General features: G+C 45.0%; 1 protein-coding gene across 4 annotated transcripts; it reads left to right on the top strand.

Annotated features, from left to right (window-relative positions):
• The first annotated feature begins 571 nt into the window (after positions 1-571).
• Positions 572-24,090, top strand: ep300a (EP300 lysine acetyltransferase a). 4 transcript variants are annotated; one of them, XM_085761588.1, is made up of 31 exons: positions 572-1,065; positions 3,514-4,193; positions 5,285-5,464; positions 5,692-6,022; positions 6,630-6,743; positions 7,080-7,319; positions 7,732-7,837; positions 7,971-8,096; positions 8,704-8,821; positions 9,157-9,298; positions 9,982-10,056; positions 10,300-10,385; positions 10,540-10,692; positions 11,302-11,793; positions 12,020-12,440; positions 12,585-12,703; positions 12,905-12,968; positions 13,252-13,427; positions 14,460-14,548; positions 15,625-15,705; positions 16,221-16,277; positions 16,385-16,462; positions 16,565-16,632; positions 16,997-17,147; positions 17,303-17,449; positions 17,544-17,657; positions 17,831-17,996; positions 18,148-18,315; positions 18,430-18,591; positions 18,757-19,038; positions 19,533-24,090. In XM_085761588.1, the coding sequence occupies exons 1-31, from the start codon at positions 972-974 to the stop codon at positions 22,770-22,772; spliced, it is 8,520 nt and encodes a 2,839-aa protein (XP_085617714.1). In that variant the 5' UTR covers positions 572-971; the 3' UTR covers positions 22,773-24,090. The 4 variants fall into 4 exon arrangements, with proteins under 4 accessions (XP_085617714.1, XP_085617713.1, XP_085617711.1 ...); XM_085761587.1 differs by having other exon boundaries at positions 6,630-6,749; XM_085761585.1 differs by having other exon boundaries at positions 667-1,065; positions 6,630-6,749; positions 15,595-15,705.
• Positions 24,091-26,068: the final 1,978 nt, after the last annotated feature.

Here is a 26,068-nt window from a genome sequence, read left to right as displayed (position 1 = left end):
ACAGGCCACATAAACTACATTTGTCTGTGATGGGACCCTTGTGCATGAGGCCACCATTTTGCTTACATGGGGAAGCAAACCGAGCAGGAAAAGGTGACAAGAATGGGTTTGTAATCAGGTGAAGAGAGACTAGATTAAAAGTTTAACCAGGTTTTCCCTGAGAAACATACTGACATAGTTTTTGATGTTTGATGAGTCCAACTCTGCTGCTGCACTTGACAAGCAAGGTTTACACACAGTTTTAATTTGCTGTTTTTAAAGCAACGACTGCCAAAATAATTTAAAATGTGAGTACTTCAATTTTAAGTAACTGTTGAACATAATCCAACTTTAGGAATTGTAGAAAAGCTGACACAAGTTTTCCTGCTCAGACTAATTTGATTGATAAATGTATCTTTTTTTTTTCTTGACCATGTATAGCAAACATTGTATTTTTGCATTGTAGTTGCAATTGCACAGCTTTATTATTATTATTTTATTTGCATCCCCTCATCCTCACCCGCTGCCACCACCAGCACCACCATCACTTCGCAGGCAAACAAGCCTTTTCTGCCCGACATTATCTTCATCCAGACTCCGCTGGATAGGAGGCTGAAATGACGGATGCAACCATGGGAGAGAGACCCGGGGACGGTTTATTTACATCCGAAGAGGTTGTGTAAGTTTAGAGGGAAGCCGCTGCGTGTGTCTCCCCCTTTACTTTCACCGACCCCCTCCTCCTCCGCTGGCAGAAATTTATAAAGAACAAAAAATCCGACGAGGGAGGGAGGGGGGTTGATATACGCCGAGGCTGAAATCGAGAGGCGAACCCAGGGAAAGAGGAGTAATTCGTACACGGGACTTTCCCCCTCTTAGTCCCCCAAAAGGAGGGGGAAAAGTCGCAATTTTGGAAAAGAAAACGGAATGAGCTTGTAAGGGCGTGAAAACGTCTGCAATTGTGGATATTTTATATATTTTTATTTCGAAAAAATATGGCCGAGAACGTTCTGGACTCTGGCCCGCCTTCAGCCAAGAGGCCTAAACTCTCTTCTCCGGCACTTTCCGCCTCCGCCAGCGATGGAAACGGTGAGTATTGTTTTAATAATATCATTTGTAACGGTGTTATTTGTGAAGTTTGTTATTTTTCGACGTGTCCGGTTCACTCGATAGAGGGAGAATACGCGGGATTACTCTTCTGTTTTTGTCGTAGCTTGCTAACGTTAGCGTGCTAGTAGTGAGTGTGTGTCGGACGTGAGCAGCGCTCCCCCAGCTAGCTCGCATGCTAACAGCCATTTTAGCCGGAGGTAGCCCTGTTAGCCCCGCAGCTAACGCTAGCCCAGCTAAGCCCAATGCGGGTCCTCAACTGACGGTCCCGAGCCTAATGGCTACTGTAGCCGGGCTGGTGATAAGCTGTGTGCCGAGCCAACTTGGGACAAAGTTTTCAGCGTCTTACAGTTGTGCCAAATTGACAATTGTCAGCTCCAGCTACACCCATGCTGTTACTCCGTGAGTTTCATGGATTGTAGCGTCTAAAACAATCTGTTGTGCCCCATCATAACTCGGACCCATTCCCACCAACGTTAGCTGCCTTTAATAGTGTTAGCGAAAGCAGAGGTTACCGACGCTGCTAGCGTCGCTGGGGAGCTAAATTTAGGCCCACGGGTGTAGTGATTGTTAAGCTCAAATTGCCATTGTTGGTGTGTGTGTGTGTCTTTTTTTTTCTTTTTTTGGTGATGGCGTGTGCCAGCAGCTGGAGTAGTGGCCTGTGAAGAAAACTGTGGAGCATGGACAGCGCCATGTCCAGCCACTGCGATGTTAAAGCAGCGAGTAAAGTTAGCAAGCAAATGCTGCTCTCGAGCACGAAATAGTCACTCAGATTTCATCACTTGACCATTTATCTCAATCATTTTACACCGAACAGAGGCATTTTATGCTATAAACACGGGATTAAATCGTCAGTGGCACTCAATCAGCATCAGTGTGAAGGGACTTTTTTTTTTTTACGATCAAATCGCCCAGACGCTGCACACATTTACGTTATGTTGCATGATGTATTTTGAGGACCAGTGCAGCACTGTCAGTGAAAGGCTCTGTACATGAGGATGCAGCAAATTACAGTCAAATTTAGTGCTGAGATTATTTGTAATACCACCATGCAGAGTGTTTATAGCTCATTTGAGAATTGAAAGTATACGAGGTTAAGTCCTTTGGACACTATTATCTTTTGGTTTTCTGCTGACTTCAGTGTGTTAATTTTAAGATTCTGTTCATTAAATCCCTGCACTTGTAAGCAGCAATCAGTAGATCATTTTTAATGTTGTCAATGGCTTAACATTGGCACAATTCACTGGAATATAATATGAATGGCCGAGGACCATCACCAGTGACCCGAGCTTCCACATCTTCATTGCTCACTAATAATGATCAAAAAATCTAAATTACTCAGTTTGTTTCATGGAAACGGGACACACACTTTATTAGTTTCAAGTTTGTGTTTATTATATTACATTATGAGTAAATGTCAGATCACCCGGAAAATAATTTGAACAGTTTTAAAAATGTGTACAAGTGATTGCCCAGTGAGTTATACAGCATCTGTTAAACAGATGTGAGACAAATGAATGGAAAAAAAACAACATAAGGTGTTTTAGTAAGGTGTTATTAAGCCTCCAAAATTGCGCTATTGCTTCCTAATTTCTCAAAGTGTCTGAACGCTACTGGAGTAATGAACACTCTCATTTGGCGATTTGTTAATGGCATGCCATTCCAAAATCTCCCTCAGGTGTCCATCGCGGTTTAGACCTGGACACCTTGAAGGCCACTGTACACGTTGTCTCCAAAAGGCCCAATCAGTGAACCTCTGTTCTCTGCGTGAAGGCATCTCAACTACAATTCCACTCATTTATTCAAAGTTTTCCTCATAATCTGTCACCCATTTGCACCTCACTGTGCTCCAAAAACTAACGATTTATGTAAGAACAGAAATCAGGCCTAAATTAGGCACTTTAATTTGGGTGTGGGTGATTTTTGGTCTTGATGTTTATCTTAAAATATGAATTTTCCTGCTTAAGAAGGGTGCTGCTGAAGTGTATAAAGACTGGCATATTTTAATGTGTATTTCTACCAACTTGTCTCCATTTTGTGGTGTTTGGTGATTTTGAATGGTCCATTCGTCACCTTGTCTGTACAAACCTGCAACGTGTTGAATCAGTAAATTGTCAGCAGTGTGGTTGAGAAGGCCAGGTTCACATGTATATTTGCATATTGGTTTGTGGATGCAGGTTCATGTGCATGTTCTTTTATGTTTTGTTAATTTCTGTTTGGAGAAAATTAGTCATACACATCTAAACAGCTTTTATCAGTTTTTAATGTCAAGCATGCAATTGCATTTTCACTCAGTCATGCTGAAAAATGAAGGATTATACCAGCTTAACATGGCTGTGGCCCTTATTGTCCTCCTCACCCTCCCTCTTTTTTTGTATCCTATCTCATTGTCTGTCACCTTCTAAACTTTGCGTTTCTTCTCCATTTCAGATTTTGGCTCACTGTTTGATTTGGAGCATGATCTCCCAGACGAGCTCATCAGCTCTAGTGACCCGGGCCTGGTTAACGGTGGGGACCTCAGCCAGTTGCACACCACTCTGGGAGGAGGACCTACCGGGCTTGGTCCTGGAGGAGGCAGCGGAGGGGCAGGAGGAATGGGTCTCGGACTTGGTCCTGGGGGTGTGGGTGCGGGCCAGGATGCAGTGGCCAAGCACAAGCAGCTGTCGGAGCTTTTGCGTTCAGGGGCGCCCACCTCCGCCCAGCAAGGGCACCAAGGAGCCATGGGCAGCCCAGGAGGCCCCACTACCATGGGGCAACACTTGGCAAACATGAAAGCATCCCCCGGCCAGGGACCTCAGCAAATTATGGGCCAGGGGCAGCAGCAGCACCTCTCCCCTCAGCAGCAGGCCAACATGATGCAGCAACAGAACGCCGCAGCTGGAATGATAGGTGGCATGAACAGGGCCATGATGGGGGCACAGCAGAAAGGCAATAACGGACAACAGCAGCCAGGGATGATTGGAAACCAGGTGATGAATGGGTCTCCCAGGATGGGCTTTGGGAATCAGGGGATGGGTGGCAACAGCAACCTGTTGGCTGAGACCCTACAACAGCAAGGACCCGGGGGCCAGGCCGGGATGAGAGGCCAGCAGCCTGGTGCTATGAATAAGGTAAGGTTATAGAAGCGTTGTTCTTCTCGTATTGACTTTGTTTAAAATTTCATATCATCCATTTCATGTTGCTCTCCCCAATGGGCATTTGTAAAACTCAAAATATTGTCCAGCTAATGCTTAAAAATCTTTATTACTGTCCAATCCTAACTTCTGAAACATCAGCATGGACTAATTTAGGCAAGTGTTGGTATAATTAGTATTTATGATCATACAGTTCATGGCAGCTAATTTTTTGCATGATTGATTCCAGATCAAGATCATATGACCAAGTGTTTGTGCAAATCCAATTCCCAAATTATATTTTACTGTTTGGCTTAGCCTATTTTACAATAGGCTACACTTTGGTACAATAAAGCAGCGCTCTATAACCATGTATGTGCATGTTAACGCCAGGGAGCGAGCATGCACAAGCATGCTAGTGCTTGTAGCTGAAGTGGCAAAACTGCTCTGCTTGTCTGTTTGACAGTCCCACGGGAGTGACAATAAAAAATGTTGCAGTGGCAGGCTGGTGCTGCTGTCCACTGAATATGGTCGAGACTCCGATGTTTGATCTAGACGTGGAAATCAAACGCATTGTATGTGTGTCCAGCTCAGGCACAGCGAGCTGTAAAAGAATGCAGGGGCGCTTGTTGAAGTGACTAGTAAGGAGAAGAGGAAAGAGACAGGGCTACCGATGAGGAGTTAATCAGTGGTTTGAAAAAGTTCAAATAACCACTTGAGTGGGCAGGAAGAAAAGGGGAACTGTTCCTGTCATATTGCTGTCAAACACTGCTACTGCTGTGGATGTTTACTCTTGATTTGCATACGTTTCAGATAATTTCTAATGATTTAATTACGTGACTTGGTGCTGTAGCCTGGTTAATTGATTTACAATTACATTATCTCAGACTTAACTGCTCTGAGATTTAAGCTCATAGGTCATAGGGAAACATTGTATACGCACCAAATTATGTTACAGTACAAATGCTGTCAATGAAATGTAGTTGTGACCATATAATTAATTGTCTCATTTTGATTTAGTCTTTATTTACCCTCCATATCTCTTTGTCCCTCAGACCTTTTTCATCATTTTCAAATTTTGCTCCTAGATGGCGATGATGGGGAATCCAGGGGGCCCCTTCGGAGGTCCGTATACGGGGCAGGGGAATCAAGGTCTGGGAGGTGCAGGGCTGGGCCCTCAGCTCCAGAACAAAGGCCCCATGAGTAATAGCCTGGCGCAGTTCAATGTGGACAAGAAGAACCAGCCCATGCAAGGAATGGCTGCTATGGTAGGGTGCAAATTCAATCTGCCTGCAAAAATGTTTGTGGTATCACTTTATCTCTTCTCCCTCAAACTTCAACTCCCCCTCTCGCTTTGTTTCTTTTTACTTGACCAAATCTTCTGGTTCCTTTTTACGCTGCCATGCTTCTTACTTACCTTTCTAGATTAACTGTGTGTTTACTTCTTGGTTCATCCATCTCACATCGCCTTATTTCCTCCCACTTCCCTTCCCAGGGCTCCCAGCCGTCGCAGACAGGTGTGGGTGGTCCCTCCGGTGCACCTGTGGGAGGGGCCCCGGGGATGGTGCCCAACGCTCAGGCAGGACTAGTGGGTCCCGGTACGCAGGGTCCCGCAGCATCTGCTGCGGCCGGTGCACCACCCACTGCTGACCCCGAGAAGCGCAAGCTAATCCAGCAGCAACTGGTACTCCTGCTCCACGCACACAAGTGCCAGCGGAGGGAACAGGCCAATGGTGAAGTTCGGCAGTGCAACTTGCCTCACTGCCGCACTATGAAGAACGTTCTCAATCACATGACTCACTGCCAGGCTGGTAAATCCTGTCAAGGTGAGCAGGAGGGAGCCTATACGCTCCTGCACTCAGTTTATAATTATGACCTGTCTCTGCATGTCTACAACAGATTATAGGGCAGGATATAGGATAACAGTTGCCGTTAGTTTATTATATATTCTAATCATCGAACCTATTGATAACACAATCATCCTGTTTTCATACTGTTAACAAATATGTACTGATCCATCTGATCTTTGATATTGCTTGTGCACCATTGCTATAGAGTTTGGGTTGTATACAGGGATATGCCTGCGTGGACATGCCCTATAAAGTTTGTCCTGAAACAACAACGCCGTGCATTTTAACTTTGTGTAGAGTGAGGTCTGTGTTGGACAGATGTCACTGTGCATGATCATCACTTGACTACACAGACAGTACTTGTCAATAGACTTTTACATTTTGGGTTTGGTGTGCGCTAATAAAAACCCATGAAACTACACCGATCATACAGTCAGCTTCCTAACAGCTTCTAGGCCAGCATCTTAAATATCATTAAATCATTTTCCTTCTTCACTTTATTTTGCTTGTTATTCTTTTGCCCTTCCCATCGTATACATCAGTATATCAACCCTTCCTGCCTTTCTGTCTTCTTCCCCCTCAGTTGCTCACTGTGCATCATCAAGGCAGATCATCTCTCATTGGAAGAACTGCACACGACACGATTGTCCCGTTTGCCTGCCACTGAAGAATGCTGGGGACAAGAGGAACCCGCAGTGTGAGTGTCTGTATCTGACCAAACAGTGTTATACTTGTATATATTCATGTTGTTCACGCCACGCTGTACATCTCAATATGTAGCAATATCATATTGATTTGTACTATCAGCCAGTTGACTTATTTTATGTAGTTTTATATAGTATTATTTAGTGCTGCAATCCACAACATTGGTAAAATTAGAAAGATAAACATAATCAGTAGTGTACTAAATTATAGCATGATTTTTGGCTGAGTTTTTCATAAATATACAGTGAGATCAAGTCTATTTTCTTTTCTGTTAAAAAGATCAGATGTATTATTAACCCTTCTTTCTCTGCTTGTTGTGTTTTCACAGCTCTACTAGGTGCAGCCGCTGCAGGTCTGGGCAGTTCTCTAGGGACTGTACCTGGTGGCCAACCAAGCGCTCCTAACCTCAACCCGCCGAGCCAGATTGACCCCAGCTCCATCGAGAGAGCCTATGCAGCCCTGGGCCTCACTTACCAGGGCAACCAGATCCAAGCGCAGACTGCCCAACCCAACATGCCCAGCCAAGGCCTGCCAGGTCAGGCTGGCATGAGGCCCCTGAATCCAATGAGTGAGTCAGCTTTGCTTTTTGACATGCGTCCCTCCCCAGGTATTTTCAGGAGAAAAAAAACACTGTTCAGCGTCCCTGATAGTATTGAGAGCTTAGCATTTTCTCCGAATCCAGAAGAGCTTAATGGACTTTCTTCAGCTTTCAAAATCAGAGAATTATTTGGAGAATAAGATGCATCAAGTGGCCATTCAGTAGTTGCTTATTGTCAGCTATGAAATGTGCTGACATTTCAAAGCAAATGCAGAAAAAAACTCAAGGATCCTCATTGACTCAGTCTGCCTGATATCTCAAGAATATGCTTTCAATTCTACACAGTGTGACAACATAGACACTTGTCTGAGAGCAACGCGAATAACTACATTATTATTGGAAGAGAAACACTTATGATGTTGTGTCCTTTCTATGCGTCTAGGTGCAAATCCAATGGGAGTCAACGGAGGTGTTGGAGCTTCACCTCAGAGCCAACAAGCCAGTCTCCTACAGGACACCATGATGCACCTGAATGTGAACAGCCAAGGGTGAGGAGGAGCACAAGCAGCATAACACACCCTTCAGTGGATGGCCTCACACATTGCATTCTTCATTATATGACAGCACACATCTATGTTTAAAGTTTTATTATTGAAATCATACTCATCCTTCCTCTTCCAGTCTGATGAATGATGCCGGTGGGGTCGGCTCCTTGCCCACGGCAGGCCCTCCCTCTGCCACAGGCATGAGGAAAAGCTGGCATGAGGACATCACACAGGACCTACGGAACCACTTGGTACACAAACTGTAAGTGCTAAAGAAGAGCTTCATGCAAAATGTTTGTCATTGTGCACACAATCACATTGTTATTGTTCTTTTAATCTAATTGAAATAGTCCTACTTAATTTTTTTTTAAATGAATGATGCACATACTGTTTTGTTTTTTAAACCCGCCCTTTTTGGCTCCTGCACTTAGCTGCTTGTAATGTTAGCAAGCCTGTTACATGTCATAGGCCAGCAATAGATTTATTCCTTTTCTGTGGCAGTAAACGCAGCACCTAGTCCTGTTACACCAGCACCATGTTCAGAGCTTGACCAGATATCGAGCGCTAAACAATGGTATTGCCATAAACACTGGTGCTAGGACTATGTACTTGCACTTTCCAAAGATGCGCACACACACACACACACCAGGGTAGAGTCTATTATGGTCCAGTTACAACACTGTTACAACAGTTACAAACAGTCCTAAGAGATGTTTATCATGGTTTATATGCTTTATCAACAGAAGCGAGATGTTCTGTTACAGCAATTCTATGACTTGGACGTGAGTTAACAGTGCCATCATTTTTCATCTCCTTCCCCGTTCTCTGCTCCTTTTTTCCCTTTCTCTTCTGTTTTTTCTCCCATCCAGAGTTCAGGCCATTTTTCCGACTCCAGATCCCGCTGCTCTCAAGGACCGTCGAATGGAGAACCTGGTGGCCTATGCCAGAAAAGTAGAGGGAGACATGTATGAGTCAGCCAACAGTAGAGTAAGTTGCTCTTTTTCAGCTCAGTGTGTTGCTCCAAAAGGGGGAAACGATTGGACGCTTGTCATTTGGCAGCTGTAGTGTCACTCTATCGGTCATAACTTGACAAAAGTTAAATATTTCACAGTTTTTATGTAATTGTGGAATATGGCTGTAAAACTAGAGCCCATTGACCTGATTTGAATTTGTCCTGTTTCATCAGTTCATCATTGGTGTAGTATTTGCAGTAGGTTGCAGGACTAACTTCAGTGCACTTGCACTATTGTTCCTTGATTTTCTTTTTTCTTTTTTTTCCCCACTTTGGGATGTTTAACCCCTTTCTCCATATTTTTCGACAGGCCGAGTACTATCACCTCCTCGCAGAGAAGATTTATAAGATCCAGAAGGAGCTGGAGGAGAAGAGGCGGACACGGCTCCAGAAGCAGGGCCTGGGCCTTGGGCCTGTCGGCATGGGTCAGCCCCCTACTGGTCTGCCTCCAAGTGAGTCATTATGCAGCATATGTAGACTTGGGTGAGCTAGTGTTGTGCTGGGCAGCACACATTCATGTGGATGACCATTTATTGCTTTTGTAGTTAAATTCAAACTTAGAATTTAATGCTGTGATTGAACGCTCATTTTCACTGCAGTATCATTTGTATTTGTCGATTTTCCACTGCAATTGTCAATCTTGCACGTAGCTTGTTAACTGGGCATCTTTTGATTTTTTTAAGTGTAAGGGGGAGTTGAAGTGAATCTCTCACCAATTTACCTTTTTATTTTCTGTTGCTCTTGACATGCACTATACCATGTCCAGTTTTTTTTAGGTAACTTTGTCATGTTTTGTCCTAATGCAGTAGTTTCTGTCAGTTACCTCGCACTCATGGGATACCGTTTGTTTCTTTAATTGATTCAAATTATTTACACATTGTTGAAATGTTCCACAGATATTTTAAGAAGATCACGGTGCATTTCCATTCCTCCGTGCATGTCTCTGCTCAGTCATTTCTGTGCCACAAGTCCAAATAGCAATGATCTTTCTTAGGAACAAGCAGGAACTAATATCAAACGTTCCAGATTTTGTACAAACCTCTCTACACGTGTGGTTAGGATAGTTCTACGTATCCCTCTGTAATGTGCAGTTTTATAACCTGATTTTCTTCATCTCCTGGCTTTGTTCTTCCAGACGGCCCCCTCCCTGACCCATCAATGGTGCGACCAGCTGGTCCAAATCAGATGGTTAATAGGATGCAAGGCCCAGGTAAAGACTGCAGGGACTGGGACACTCACTGTTAATTTATTAGTTTAAGCAGAACCAAGAATTTGAAGAATAGCATTTTGTATCAGCTTAAATGTTTATTTGTAAATCGAAAACTTTAGTCAGAGGGACAGAAAATTGTTTCATAAGAATAGTTTTCTGATGGTATTGTGATATTTGTATTTGTGTTACAGTTTCTGTGTCATATGTTCTGTATTGTATCATAACAGTCTCATGTTTTGTCAGGCATGAATCAGTTCAATCAGATGGGGATACAGTCTGCAGGCCAGAGATCCACACCTCCTCTACCCATAGGGCCATCTGGCAACCAGGTTAGTACAGAACACCTTTTTTTTTTTACATGTCAAACTGTGATTAAAATGAGTAGTAAATTAATTGAGATGTTACAAATACACTTAAAAACACTGTCATTCAAACAGTTCGACTGTTTTCATTAACTCTGCCACTGCTCTTGTACACCTGTAGATGGGAATGGTCGGATCCAGGATAGGACAGCCCAACGTCAACCAGATACAGAACCAGTATCTGCCCCAGGTACAGTATCCTGGTTCAGGACCAGGTGTTGGTACAGCACAGCATGGGATGACCCAGCCGGGAGCCCAGACAGGCATGCCCCAGGTAAGGTGGCCTGGAGTTGTGATATCTGTACATGTGTTGCACATACAGGGCTCCAGACTAACTTTTTTTTTACTAGGAGCACAGTGGCCCCTAACCTTTTAGGTGTGCAACCAGAAAATTTAGGGGGCACACACCATAAATTGACTTGCAAAGCAAACATTTACATTTTCTTTTCATTCATGATCCTCACACACATTGGCCTGTCACCTGTGATGACAGAGTCCAGATTCTTTGAGTCGTCCCTTTCACCAGTTTCAGAACAAACCCCCAGCAAATTTACTGGTTGCACATGTGCGATCTTGAAAAATGTATATGCACTGTCTCAAATTTTAGGGGGGAAATGCCCCCATTTAGGAGCAGCCTGGAGCCCTGACATAGGTGTTTACTAAACACAGAAGTTGATTTTGAAGCAGAAATTGTATATCGGTATTTTTGTCTTGATCATTTTGAATGAGAAAACAATTGTAGTGATACCGGTACACTTTTTGGGTGTATTTATAATGCTTTTTAAACAAAAAGTGTAGTAAGTGAACTATTAACATTACAAGGCTGTGACTACTGTTATTTGTTTATTTTTTTTGACTCTTTCTGTCCCCTGTATGTCCACAGACGCAGATGGGCACTCCTCCCTCTCTTCCAGTAGCTAGTCCTCTAGCGCAGCCAGGTTCAGCTGGTGGCCCCAGTGGAGTCTCGGGAGTGGGGCCAATGGGCCCCCAGAGCGTAGGCAGCGTAGGTCCCAACTCGGCTGTCGGACCCCCCTCTTCCTCAATGACTCCGTCAAACACGAGCCAGCAACCAAACTCCATCCCCCACTTGGGACCCATGCGCGGCAGCTCGCCCTCCCCAGCTCACAGCCGATCCCCCACCCCTCATCAGACGCCTCCCAGACTAGCCGGGTCTCAGACCCCGCAGCCGCACACCCCCAACGCACCGCCACTAGCTCCACCGACAGCTCCCCAACAAAACCAGCTTGGCCAGGGCCCGGGCTCCAACAAGTCCCTCCAGCAGCAGCACATAGGGCCGTCTGGTTCCACCACTCCGTCTCATCCTGGAATGGGCTCCAGCTCGACGCCACATGGTGCTCAGCTGCCTCGCACTCCGGTCAGTGTGAGCTGATGTCATGAAGTTAAACATAAAGACCTGTGGCTTTTCCCTGAGCTTATATTGATACTATAGTAATAATTATTGTGCCATGCTTTACCTGTTGAGGCACAGGCTTGATCTCTCTGTGTATCCTGTCATTCAAATGATGTTTTGTTTATTAACTTCATGCCTCACCACGTCACCGTTTCCATGCCTCTGAGTTTGTTCTTGTCTCCCTCTCCAGTTGTCCCAAAAGGGATCATTCCCAGGAGACAGTCAGGCCCTGACTCCAGCTTCTGTGAGCAGCCTGGACACGTCCTCCCAGCAGCCACAGTCGGACGCCTCAGCCACCAACCTCGACTCCAAGATGGAGGTCAAGCAACAGGACGATGAGGATGAGAGCGACACCGGTAGCTGCTCCAAAGGAGGGAAGCTCAGCAACCTCAAGACGGAAGAAAAGCCTGTGAAATCAGAGCTGAAAAAGGAGGAGTGTTCTGGAGAGGGAGGCAAAGGCGTTCCCATGGACACGTCAACAACAGTAGCAACGTCTGGCATAAAAACGGAAGATAGGAAACCGGAGGTGAAGAAGGAGGTAAAGAAGGAGGTGAAAGAAGAAGAGGAGTCATCGGAGACAGCTACCACACAGGCACCGGCGAAAAAGAAAAGTAAGGATGTTTTCATTAGAAATGTGTTAGTCCATGTTTTTCCTAATTGGGTTGATTTTCCAATAACATTTTTTGATTTTTGAAAATAACAGCTTTTTGATTTGTTTTGTATCTCAACGTACTTTGATATTCCTTTCCTTCCAGTCTTCAAGCCAGAGGAGCTTCGACAGGCTCTGATGCCAACGCTTGAGTCTCTCTACAGACAAGATCCAGAGTCTCTGCCCTTCAGAATGCCTGTTGACCCACAACTGCTGTGCATACCTGTACGTATCACCTCGGAGGCCTTTGTTCTCCTGCACTGGTCTGTTTGACAGTGTGTTTAGGATTGTTTGTATTGTTATGAAGAACCTGAAGAGGTGAAATCCACCATCTTCACTGTGCTCACATCTCTCGTGTATGTAATTAACTCAAAAACACTACTTTTATGTGCTCAGTCTTGACACATACATGTTGTTATCTTGCAGGACTACTTTGACATTGTCAAGAACCCCATGGACTTATCAACTATCAAGCGAAAGCTGGACACTGGTGAGTACTTTTTGGTCATTCCAAGGCAATGCTGGACCACAATAAACTTTCATGTGTTTTTTCTAATATGAATCGAATTATGGATGGATTTCGTGGACACATTGTGTTTGAAATGATGTGCTGATTGATTTAAGATATTTTTTTTTTAGCTTTTTAGATAGTTTGAAATGGTACATTTGAGCTGATCCTGTTTCCCTGCCCACTTAAAGGAGATTCTTCAGTTGGACAGCTATCATTAGTTTGGAGAGAATTCTTACTCGTCCCGTGCTTTGTGTTTTTGTAGGTCAGTACCAGGATCCCTGGCAGTATGTGGACGACATTTGGCTGATGTTCAACAACGCATGGCTGTACAATCGCAAAACATCCCGAGTGTACAAGTATTGCTCCAAGTTGGCCGAGGTTTTCGAGCAGGAGATCGACCCCGTCATGCAGAGCCTCGGCTACTGTTGTGGCAGGAAGGTGAGACAGAGTGCTGCATAGTTGCCTACATGGGTGAAAATGAATGCATGCTGGTGTAGGATGGTGTTATTGTAAACATCAGTGTGAAATAGTAGTTTATAACAGACAACTTTTTTCCCCCTTATTATTAGTATTAGTAGTTATTTAGTATTAATATAGTAGTATTTGTCATAGGCTGGCTTTACACAGTATTACACTTGGCTGCAACAACAAGAGACAAGAACCAAGCAACTTTTGTTTCGCTGGTTTAAATTTTTTTAAAGTTGTAGTTGTTGGTAGTGCCAGAGCTGTCACCCTAATCAACAGGTGAGCAGATGCTTCACACAGTATACAGTGTGGAATTACACCAAATGTAATTTTACGTTCAAAATATACATCTAGACTTAAAATATGTCCGGATAAGGTGGTGTGTATGAATGTTTAAGATATCATGCAGATATCAACTCCCCTCATTCGCATCTGAAAATGGAAGCAGTGAAGTGGGTTCATAGCTAAGTGGGTTCGTAGCTAAATTTGGCCCCGGGCATACCACCGCCATATCGCATTTCAGCTCTCATTAGACTCTGCTATTTTTGGTTTTGCTGACAAATAACAAAACTGATTGGCCCTTATTATGAGAGGCTGGCTGAAACGTTGACTTCTGACAATGAGACAAAACAAAGTAACGCTCGACAGGAGCTGTAATTAGTTTTTACAAGAATTAAGGCAAACAGAAATTGGCTCAGTTCAGCTCCACTGGGGTAAGTATTTTCAGCTGTGGTGTGGATGTAGGTTTATCTCAACGCCAAAGGACCTGTGGTATTAGATTCAAAATATGATTAAACAGAAAGTACACAGTACCCACACTCACTTTAAGTTTGCTCGGATTCCATCAAGCGCACGATCAGTTGCTGCAAACCAAGAGAGTCCAGTAACATCCTTTCCTTGTTCAGTGTGTGCTTACTCTGGATGGGATGAGTTGAGTGTTTGTGAAGTAGCCATCGTTGATGGAGAGACAATAATCATGTTCTTATCCCTGTTTCTGTCCTTCAGTTGGAGTTCTCTCCTCAGACACTGTGCTGCTATGGAAAGCAGCTATGCACTATTCCTCGAGACGCTGCTTACTTCAGCTACCAGAACAGGTATGAAGGGAGGGAAACGCCCATCTATTAAAGGGTGAAGGGACAAGTAGATGGATGGGTCAGTGAAAGAGGAAAGGACTATATTAGATCTTGATTGGAAATGATTTAAACGGATTAAAACTGATGACATTTATTTCCCTAAACGCTCCCGTTCACTTCATGTTCCCTGTTTTTATACCTTCATGTGGTTCCCAGCACACTGGCATTTTAACAGTCTGTCCTCTCCTCACATTCTTTAAGCTGTTTATTGTTTCATGAAATATGTGTGCAACACGTTTTTAAAATGTGTTTCCAAAACATTTGTCAGTCAATAGAGAGAAAACTGCGAACAAAGCAAAGAATTTGCCCTGTTTCTTTGGTGTCATTTGAGGTGTTCATCAATGAACATTGCATTAACACAAAGTAAATAGGCATTTTTAATCAGAGAAAATCAGCAATATAATAATAATAATAATATAAAAACCTTGCTGGAATGTGAAAGGACAAACTTTAAAATGAGCTGCTTGAATGGACAGCTGAGCAGCTGTCTGTGCTTATTTGTCCATATTTGTTCAGTGTCCACATTATGTCCTGTGCTACAACTTCCTGCTCCAGTTCCCTTCTCCCTTGTAGCTCCTGCTGGTTCTGCTCCTGCTCTGTTAGCTGTGATGGTGGTTGTTGTTGCTCATCCTGTCATGTCCAAATTGCTAATCTGTGCTTTGCCCTGGCTCTCTGCTGTGTGTTGTCTTGGATGTTCGTCCTGTCTTGTTCCTGGTCCATTTGCCTTGTCTGTCCTCCCTTCCAATGGCTGTGATGTCAACATTGGCTTGCTTTTGCCTTGACCAACCATGCACCTCCAAACCCATCCCCATCCCCTACCCCTACCCCCATCCCCCCACCCCTCAAAATCATGGCTGGCTGTTGTGATGACGACCCCCTGCTGTTCTGCGCTCCCACTTCCTGCTTGCTCCGCTTGTGGCACCCTGCCTTGCCCATGTCCTGTACCGTTTGATGACTGCCCTCCCGTGCGCTGTCTGTGATTGGCTGTGCTGTGGGGAACGGTGTAGTTCACCAAAATTTGGGCTTATTGCTAACAGGTACCACTTCTGCGAGAAGTGTTTCAACGAGATCCAGGGAGAGACCGTTTCCCTGGGCGACGACCCCACTCAACCACAGACGTAAGTTGTTCTGCCAACACCACGTAAAATTAAACGTAAAAGTGTCAGTTCTGACATTTAAAAAAATAAAAATTCCTTTTTATAACTTGATTAGCTCCACGATGATGTTAGTTACGAATCAGTTCAAGTTTTTCTACCTTTCTTTTGATATTTGAAAGGTTCAACTCTGACCACTGTCATTTATAGCCTAAGGAAGTGATTCTTTATGTTAAGGTATCACTGTGGCATTTATCTTAATTCTTGTTCCCCATACAGATGATATACTTTATTTAATGAGTGGCAAACAGAAATCTCATCCTGTACATATATAGAAAGCATTATATAGGAAGTTATTTTATTGGATGATGATCTCTGTTTCTGTTTCAGTTTTTAATTGTACAGAAAAATCACAACCTGACGATGTGCGGTGTTATGACAGAACCCACTTAGGATTGTAAAAATTAGGTTAAAGCCTGATGAGTTTGAACATTCTGTGTCTTGTCCCTTTTATTGACATCCCCCACTTTTTGTTCCAGATCAATAAATAAGGATCAGTTTGAGAAGAAGAAGAACGACACACTGGACCCTGAACTGTAAGTTAATGTCCTGCTAAGACCCTGTGTTAGCATTATGGAAGAAGAATAAATAACATGTAAAGACTTAAGCATGTCTTTGATATTTGAATCTGTCCTTTTTCCAGGCTTGTTGAATGTATGGACTGTGGGCGCAGGATGCACCAGATTTGTGTCCTACACCATGACACAATCTGGCCATCGGGGTAAGTGGCTTTTGTTTTCTAAATCCAACATTTAGGGTTCAGTATCTCTTTTTATGTAACTCAGTCATTCACTTAACCACTTTTCTATTTGCTGTGCCGCAGGTTCGTGTGTGATGGCTGCTTGAAGAAGACAAATAAGACAAGGAAAGAGAACAAATATTGTGCCAAAAGTAAGTGGTGATACTTTTGTCTCAGTTCATCACATTGTCTTGTCCTTTCTGGTTTTGTAAGGGTTGCTGGCTTGCATAAAGTGTGTTCAACCCACATAAAGTTCATGTTGTAACCATTTAGAGACTCTAGTCTGCAGCTCTCAAACTATACTTCCATACGTATATGTGGTTAACCAAAGCAATTATACTGAACAATTATAGTTCTGCTCAGTTTCCCTCAGCCATACCAGCTTAGTTACTTCCTGGCTTTGTACATATACAGTTATGGAAAAAAAAGTATTTTAAGTCATATGCGTCCCTGCTGTTACACTTTGTAATATACTAACTGAATTAAAAAAACGTTTTGCCTGGCTCTCTCTCACAGGGTTACCTCAGACCAAGCTGGGCTTTTACCTGGAGGGGAGGGTGAATGACTTCTTGAAGCGTCAGAGCCACCCAGAGGCTGGAGAAGTCTTCATACGTGTCGTCCATGTTTCTGATAAAGTGGTCGAGGTTAAACCAGGCATGAAGTCCAGGTACAGAGATCAGGAAGCAGTCAGACTTACACACAAACACTTTTTTTCCCAGTACAGAAACTACCTGAACAGTTTGGCTTGTATACATTTTCTTCTGTGAAAATTTGACTTCTCATAAATTCTCTGTAAATTAACAAACTATTGTCTATCTTCAGATTTGTGGACAGCGGAGAGATGTCGGAGTCTTTCCCATACAGGACAAAAGCCCTTTTTGCCTTTGAGGACATTGATGGAGCGGATGTCTGCTTTTTTGGTATGCATGTCCAAGAGTATGGATCTGACTGCCCTCAGCCTAACCAGAGGTAAGAACATCACTGTATTTGAGGCATTATTTTCTCATTATCCTTTTTCATTGTCTCAGTTTTGATGTATTAATATTTCCTCTTTGACCCTTAGGCGAGTATACATCTCCTACCTGGACAGTGTACACTTCTTCAAGCCTCGAAGTCTACGAACAGCAGTTTACCATGAAATCCTCATTGGGTACTTAGAATATGTCAAGAGGTTGGGGTGAGTGCTCTTGCTCAAGGATAACTTCTCTTTTGGCCTCGAGTTACTCATTCAGGTTGTTACAGATGAGTAGCTGAATGCTCCCGTTATTCCATCTAGTCACTATGTTTACTTTTGCTAGTCTGTGAATTTATCATGCTCACTATTAACGGTTGGTCGTGCGTCCTCCTCAGCTACACCACTGGCCACATCTGGGCCTGCCCACCCAGTGAAGGGGACGACTACATCTTCCACTGTCACCCTATGGATCAGAAGATCCCAAAGCCCAAACGCCTTCAGGAATGGTACAAGAAGATGTTAGACAAGGCTGTGGCAGAGCGGATAGTGCACGACTACAAGGTAAAGAGGCAGCATTCAACTTCACTCTTTTGTGTTACTGTTATCCATGCATGCTTTTTCAGTAAAGACTGCAAAATTCAATTCACAAACAAAGCTATAGCAGCTGGGTAACAGGTGAAACATTAACTCTGTTTTCATTGTGGCCCTGAAGGACATCTTCAAGCAGGCAACAGAGGATCGATTGACCAGTGCCAAAGAGTTGCCTTATTTTGAGGGTGACTTCTGGCCGAATGTGCTGGAGGAGAGCATCAAAGAGCTGGAGCAGGAGGAGGAGGAGAGGAAAAGGGAGGAGAACAGCACGTCCAACGAGAGTGTTGATGTAAGAATGCTGATCTATCAACATTGCCTCATCGAGCCTGTATGTATTTCTCACACACACACAGGTTTGTCAACTAGATGATCACTGAATGTTCCCCCTTCCTCTTTTGTGCAGGACACAAAAGGTGACAGTAAAAATGCAAAGAAGAAGAACAACAAGAAGACGAGTAAGAACAAGAGCAGCCTGAGCCGAGCCAATAAGAAGAAGCCAGGGATGCCTAATGTCTCCAATGACCTTTCACAGAAACTCTATGCTACTATGGAAAAACACAAAGAGGTATGGGAATACTAACATGCCTGTATCTTATCAAGCAACTTACAGAAAAAATATCTTTTGGAAAACTAGATGGCTCTGCTTTATTTTACAGGTTTGGCTCTGCTTGAATTTGTAAAAAAAAAAGATTTTTCACCTGTTGCTCATCTTTTCCCTGTCCTTTTCCAGGTCTTCTTTGTGATCCGGCTGATTGCAGGCCACATGGCGAATGCCTTGCCCCCAATTTCAGACCCGGATCCCCTGATGGCATGCGATCTCATGGATGGACGCGATGCTTTCCTGACCTTGGCCCGAGACAAGCACTTGGAGTTCAGCTCGCTGAGGAGGTCTATGTGGAGCTCCACGTGCATGCTGGTGGAGCTGCATAACCAAAGCCAGGACCGCTTTGTCTACACCTGTAACGAGTGCAAGCACCACGTGGAGACTCGTTTCCACTGCACCGTGTGTGAGGTGAGTTGGAGAAGCATTGTTTTGGTGTGTCTCATTTGTGGTAATGACCCATAAAGTATGCAGGTCACAGAATATAAAAAAACGTACAGGACCGCACTCCAATTTAAAGTTTTTATTGCCACATGAATGTTCTGGGAAAAAACATTCTTCAGGCAAACCACTTCATACATTATTGTATTTATCAGTAATCACTAATCAGGCTGGCACAGCAACCACGGTGACAAGAGTAAAGAAAAAAGAAAAGACACTCATATTTTTCTATGTAAACATAAATATTCTTTGGCACAGTCATTATGAAGGGGTTTAACAGTTATTCCACATTAAATCATTTAATCCTCTTAAATATATGAAGAAACAGACTTCTTGAAAACAGCATTATTCCAGGAAACAGGTCAAGACCAACTCCTCATTAAGCCCCTTTGGCTCTAAAGTGTCAAGGAAAGTGCTGCAGAACCTGCCACATTTCTAACCTTTACCCATCCCATCCCTTACAGGATTACGACCTCTGCATCACGTGTTACAACATCAAGGGCCACGAGCACAAGATGGAGAAGTTAGGCCTCGGTTTGGACGACGAGAGCAGCAACCAGGCTGCCGCCACCACTCAGAGCCCCGGAGACTCCCGTCGCCTCAGCATCCAGCGCTGCATCCAGTCCCTCGTCCACGCCTGCCAGTGTCGAAATGCAAACTGCTCTCTGCCGTCCTGCCAGAAGATGAAACGAGTTGTCCAGCACACGAAAGGCTGCAAAAGAAAAACCAATGGCGGCTGCCCCATCTGCAAGCAGCTCATCGCGCTCTGCTGCTACCACGCCAAGCATTGTCAGGAGAACAAGTGCCCGGTGCCGTTCTGCCTAAACATCAAGCACAAGCTCCGCCAGCAGCAGCTGCAGCACCGGCTCCAGCAGGCTCAGATGCTGCGGAGGAGGATGGCCAGCATGCAGAGAGTTGGGCAGCCCGCGCCCGGAGGAGCCCCCGGGGGCAACGGTCTGCCCTCTCCAGGAGCCAACAATGGAGCAACCGGTCCCGGTACCCCCACGTCTGTCGGCACACAGCCTCCCACCCCACAGACACCCACCCAAGGAAACATGCAGAACACACTTCCACAGCAGCAGACGGTCGGCATGGGAGGAATGGGAACGCCAGGCCAGCAACAGCAGGTTCAGCAGCAGGGTGGTCCGATGCCGCCCCAACACCATCTCCATCAGTTTCAGCCGGTGGTGGGAGGAGGAGGAGGGGGGATGATGAACTCCCCTCAGCAGATGGTGCCTCAGCTCCAGCAGCAGCCCCCCAACGTCCAGCAGCTCCAGCAGCAGCAGCACCCCGGTGGTCTGCCTCCGTACAACCCGAGACCACCCGGAGCATCGCCGCTCCACCAGTCCATGGGCAAACCCGGGCTGGGTCCAGCCACCCCACCCCAGCCGCAGCAACAACCCACCCAGGGCCAGGGGTCCATGCCCGTGCAAGGTCAACAGCAAGGCCCCCCTCTGGCTGCCGTAGAGACGGCCCTAAAGATCCAGCGTCTAGCGGAGACCCAGAGACAGATGGCCCAGGCCCAAGTCCAAATCCGTGGCTTGGGACAGGGGGGCATGATACCCCAACATCCCCATCACCAGAACCCCCAGGCCCAGATGGGCATGCCCCATATTGGGGCCCAGGGCATGCCCCCCCAGACTCAGGGAGTTGTCGGCAGGACTATGTTAGACCCACAGCAACAGGGAATGCTCGGGATGCAGCAGGGCGGCCCGCAGTCCCAGCTGCCCCCTCAAGTTCAGCAACAGCTCCAGCAGGTCCAGCAGGCCGGGGGTGGGCAACTTCAGCCAGCAAACCAGCAATGGGGCGGTGGGGGACCACCCATGAACCCCCAAAGGCCTGGCATGATGGGTCACATGGCACCACAGCAGCAGCCTGGGGCTGCTCAGCAACAGCAGCAGCCAATGAATCAGCAGCAACCTCAGCCAGGAAGTCGGATGATGCAGGTAATGAGCGTACCAGGAGGGGCAGCGGGGGCAGCTGCTCAGATACCAGGGGCAGCTGGAACAGGAAACCTGCCCCAGGCGGCACTACAGGACCTCCTGCGAACCCTGCGTTCCCCGAGCTCGCCGCTTCAGCAGCAGCAAGTCCTCAACATCCTCCGGTCCAACCCGACCCTCATGGCTGCTTTCATCAGGCAAAGAGCGGCCCGGTATCAGGGGGGTCCTGGAGGACCAGGAGGACCAGGGGGGCCACCGCAGGGGGGCCCCGGAGGTGTGAGGTTCCAAGGGGCTGCTGGAGGACTGCCCGGTGTAGGAGGGCCGGGGCCTAACCAGATCGCTAACATGGATGGACAACAACAGGTTAATGTGAACCCGGCAGGCCAGCCAGGGATGAACATGGTTCAGGGCCCAGCAGGGGGGGGCAACATGCCCACCATGGCTCAGCTTCAGCAGCTCCAGCAGCAGCAACAACAACAACAACAGCAGCAGCAGCAGCAGCAGCGTCCAATGTTGCCTGGGAATCTACAGCAACAGCAAATGGCTGCATTGCAGCAGCAGCAGCAGCAACAACAACAGCAACAGGGGGCAATGCAAGCGGGGCAACAAGGCAACATGAGCAACATGAGTTCACAGTTCAGAGAGATGCTGATGAGGCGACACCTGCAGCAGCAGCAGCAGCAGCAGCAACAACAACAGCAGCAGCAGCAGCAGCAGCAGCAGCAACAGCAGCAGCAGATGGGAAACCACGGGCAGTTCCAGCAGCCTCAGGGACTCCAGCAGCAGCAAGGCCAGCAGAGCTTCATGCAGCCTGGCCAGGGACAGACAGGGATACCCCCTTCATCGCAACCCCAGACAGTGGGTGGGGGTGTAGGCGGCCCCCAGCAGCAGCAGCAGGGAGGACCTCAGAGTGGGCCGGGACAACCGGGCCAGCAGCAGGGTTACCCCAACACCATGTCCCAGGTAGCTGCGGCGCTGCAGCAACGGCTCCAGATGCAGATGCAGCAGAATTCAATAGGTGGGCTTCAAGGACAAGACGGAGGGCCCGGCGGAGGGGCCGGAGGACCAGGAGGACCTCCGCTCCAGGCCGGACAAGTCGGACCAGGGCAGGGACAACAGCAGCAAGGTGTCGGCGGAGGGGGCGGAGGGCCCCCGCTGCCACAGACGTCCCAGGGCATGCTCCCCCAGAACATCCACCAGAGGCTCCTGCAGCAGCAGCACCTCGGCGGGGGGTCTCCGGCCCAGCACAGCAGCCCCATGAGCCCCCAGCAGCAGATGGCCCAGTCCCCTCACCACCTAGGGGGACAAGGAGGACTCGGCCCAGCGGGGTCGCTTAGCAGTCAGGTCAGGTCGCCTCAGCCGTCGCCACGGCCGCAGTCGCAGCCCCCACACTCTAGCCCGTCCCCACGCATGCAGCCCTCGTCCCAACCTCAACCCCAACCCTCGCCCCATCGCATCTCCCCGCAGACCCAGACCGGCTCCCCCCACCCGGGCCACTTAGGCCAACACCACCCCAGCATGGCGCCGCCCCAGCCCCCACAGCCCCAGCAGCAGGTGTTATCTCAGCAGCAGCCGGGCGGCTCGGTAGACCCCGGTCAGTTCAGCTCAGACCAGAACTCCATCATGTCCCAGTTAAGTGGGATGGCAGGAATGCATAGCGGACAGGGGGGACAGTCGGACATGTTGGGTGGGAATAATAACAACAGCGGCAACAACAACCAGGAGCTGGGGACGAACATTAACCACAGTTTAGACCTTATGTAGCCTCGACTCCATATCGTCTCTCTGTCCCCATGCTCTGATGAGTTGCCCCCAAACGATAAACTGCCATGAAAGGAGAGCGAGGCGGGACTACGGCTTTGGGGTTTTAGAAGTTTTTATTTTCTATTTAAATATTTTTGTGATGTATAAATAAGAACTCAAGCTTCCTTCCTATGGGAGATGCAACATAAATCTTAGAAGTCAATAAATGAATAAATTATAACAATGGTAAGTTATTGCTGTTAATATATATCTATATATTTTTGCCAATTGTGTACAAAAAGGTGGAAGGGCAGTGTTTCAGGTTGAAGATATTTCTTCCTTAAGTCTATGACACAATATTTTTGGGGACTGAGAATTTTGCCTTTTTATGAATATTTTTAAGATTTTAAATGTGGCTAAAAATTAAAGTGAGTTGACACGATGTACCTTTTTTTATCGTTTTGTTTTCCTCCTCAAATACCCAGTCATGATTGTTTCTATTTTGCAGAGAGTAAGTATATTTTATTTCTGAAGTTTTTTTTTCCTCCCCCCCTCAGCGGATCATAAATGAGCATCGACATATCTTCCGTTACAGTCTTTTCTCACAGCGATGTACATTTTACAATGACTGCAACAATCCACATACCAGGAAATCATTTTATTTGAAGGGTGGGTGGAAGGGTGTGTTAAATGCAGTTTGATTTCCTCTTTTTTTTTGTCAGGGTCTGTAGGTTTGAATTGAACCTCAACAGTGTTTTGGAGAGTGGGTGACGCTGACGGTTGGTTTGGTCATATTTTTTCTGCAAAGAGTGGCCAGATCTGCAGAGCAGATAGATATCCTTTTACCCATGGGCCACCTCTCCACCCTCCATCCTCTGTTCTCCTTTGAATGTGCACTCTTTCCTTACCCTGACCCCCCACCCTGAAAAAAATGGAGCGATAAACTGTTGATGCCTGATTGTCTAGCTGGAGGTGAACTGTACCTCTTTTTGTAGCTGGCCAATGTTAAAAAGGTTCTGCGTGTACATAAATTAAAAGCTTGTTTATGAACTGTGACATGGAGAAGAAGTCGATTAAGTTGTTTTTTTTTTATGGAGGGGGGGGCTGCAGATGTTTGAGAAAATCCTGCCTGTATTCTCAACCCAGACAATTTCCCTTACAGTGGCTTCTGTCTTTTCCCTTTTGTTCCTTATCCTCATGACTGCCTCTCAGCCACAAGGTTTAATTCAATGTTAGTACTGTACAAAGTAAGAAATGGTGGACTTAGATACTGTTTTTGTAATGAAAGTGAAAGGTGTAAAAAACAAAAAAAAGAAAAATAAAGAAAAAAAGAAACAAATGTACATACTTTAAAACCTTATGAGCAGAGAAGCTATTTTCTGCTGCTTTGTTCCCCCACTTGTTTGATTGGATATTTGCTGTATCTGTAAAAAAGAAGAAAAACGAAACAAAAAAAAAACAAACAAAAAATCTACATAAGTACTCCTGAGCTACTGTACAGTATTGAGATTTTTTCTAAAAGGTACAGTGTGGGGTGTAGTAGGTCACAAGCACCAATGCGCCTTTTTCTGTGTATTTTTGACAAGGTTTTAGGGAGGGGGAGGAGGGGGGGGGTGTATATCGCAACAAGTCACACACCTGAGCAATCTCGAAACTTTAAAGACGTAAACCTGCACGGAGAAGAGCCAGAGTTAGGGGAGGGGTTGATTAGAGGTGTGATCTGAATGAGTTAAAATTTGGTCAATTAGCTTTTTATGGAGAGGACTGAAGACACAATATAAACATGCTCACTATTTTTCTCTAAAGTTTGGGCTTGCTGGGTATGGGGAGGGAACGTATCAGAACCAGGTGGCAATATATCTTGAGACTTATTTTATAAGAAAAAACAAGGAAAAACTGTCTTTTATATATAGATATATTATTTAATTTTATTTTTTGGAAATAAAACTTGAAGCTACAGGAATTATTAGATAAAAACATGTTTTGTTTTGTATTAAAGATGTTATGGTGATGCAAAAAGACACTGCAGACAGTCATTCAGTTTGCTCTGGGGAGGCCATGGAGTATAACTAAACCATCCTTTTGAAGAAATGTTTCATGTACATGAATATAGTTGTAAACATACTGAATCACTGTACAAACTGATGGCAACTGAACAAATAGTTTTGTTTTTATCATTTCTTCTCCTTAAAAGAGACTGGAAATAAGACTATTTAAATATTTGTTTAGTATTCAAATGGAATCTTTGACCACTTTTTCGTTCCTCTTGTTAACAATTTTGGTGCTTGCTGAGAGAAAGCAAAAATAACTGTTGCTCCATTTTCATTAGTTTCTTTCTTTTTTTTTTTTTTAAGTTATTTTGGTGGTCTGATTGTTTTGTTTTTTTTTGCCAATAAATTAATTGTACAATAAAGTATGTTTGTACCATTGGAAATATACTCGATTGTTGCCTCTTTATTTTTCTCAAGGTGAATGGACGACCCCTCAACTCACATTTGAATGGAAGTCAGTGGAAGTTCTTGAGAAGTCTTCATGTTTACAATTTGAAAACATGAAGCATGTTTGAATCAGATTAGTCAGCTGATGCATGTAAACCAGTATCAGTGTATGTACTGGTCAGTACATGGTAAGGAAGTACAGTTACAGAAACCATCTCCTTTGATTATCTAAACCAAAGCCAATTTGGCCTGGTCACCTTTTAATGAATCAGTCACGGTGTTCACAAAACCATGAACAGTTTCCACCTGGTTTAACAAAAGTTGTGTCTCATTTCACCTTTTTGCAAAACTCTTTCTTATACCAAGATGAACAAATCAGTTATTCTGTCTCATCAGAATCTGTCACCTTTTTTAGTGGACAGAGTTTGTCCACTAGAGAGCACTGATGTGTATTTTGGTCAAAAACCTTTTAAAAAGTAGATTGTTTATCATTTTATATTATTTATATATATATCTTACATTCTCATACAATATTGGTCTAAAAATCCAGTAGCATTATAGACTATAGTATAACATGTCTACAGAGAGGGCTATACAAAAGAAACCAGTGAGGGAGGCAGTTTAAGCCTGTTTTTTTTTTTTTTTTTCAAACAATGAGGCCCTCCTTAAAATGATCTATATTTTCTTAAAACCAATCTACAACTCATTGCACCAAAATACAAAAAGCATACATAATTCAAAATCTAGAGTAAACCATATTAATTTATCAATGGAAAAATAATTTTGACATTCCACAGCAAACAACACAAAGTTATTATATAAGTATTTTAGAACAAAGAGATATTAAATAAATGGATAAACTGAAAATTTTAGATCAAT

Source organism: Trachurus japonicus, chromosome 19 (genome assembly GCF_045865225.1).
Source record: "Trachurus japonicus isolate A0001 chromosome 19, Traja_1.0".
NCBI classification, from domain to species: Eukaryota; Metazoa; Chordata; class Actinopteri; order Carangiformes; family Carangidae; genus Trachurus; species Trachurus japonicus.
Note: the sequence above shows the minus strand (reverse complement) of the source record. Positions and strands in the feature narration are given on the sequence as shown.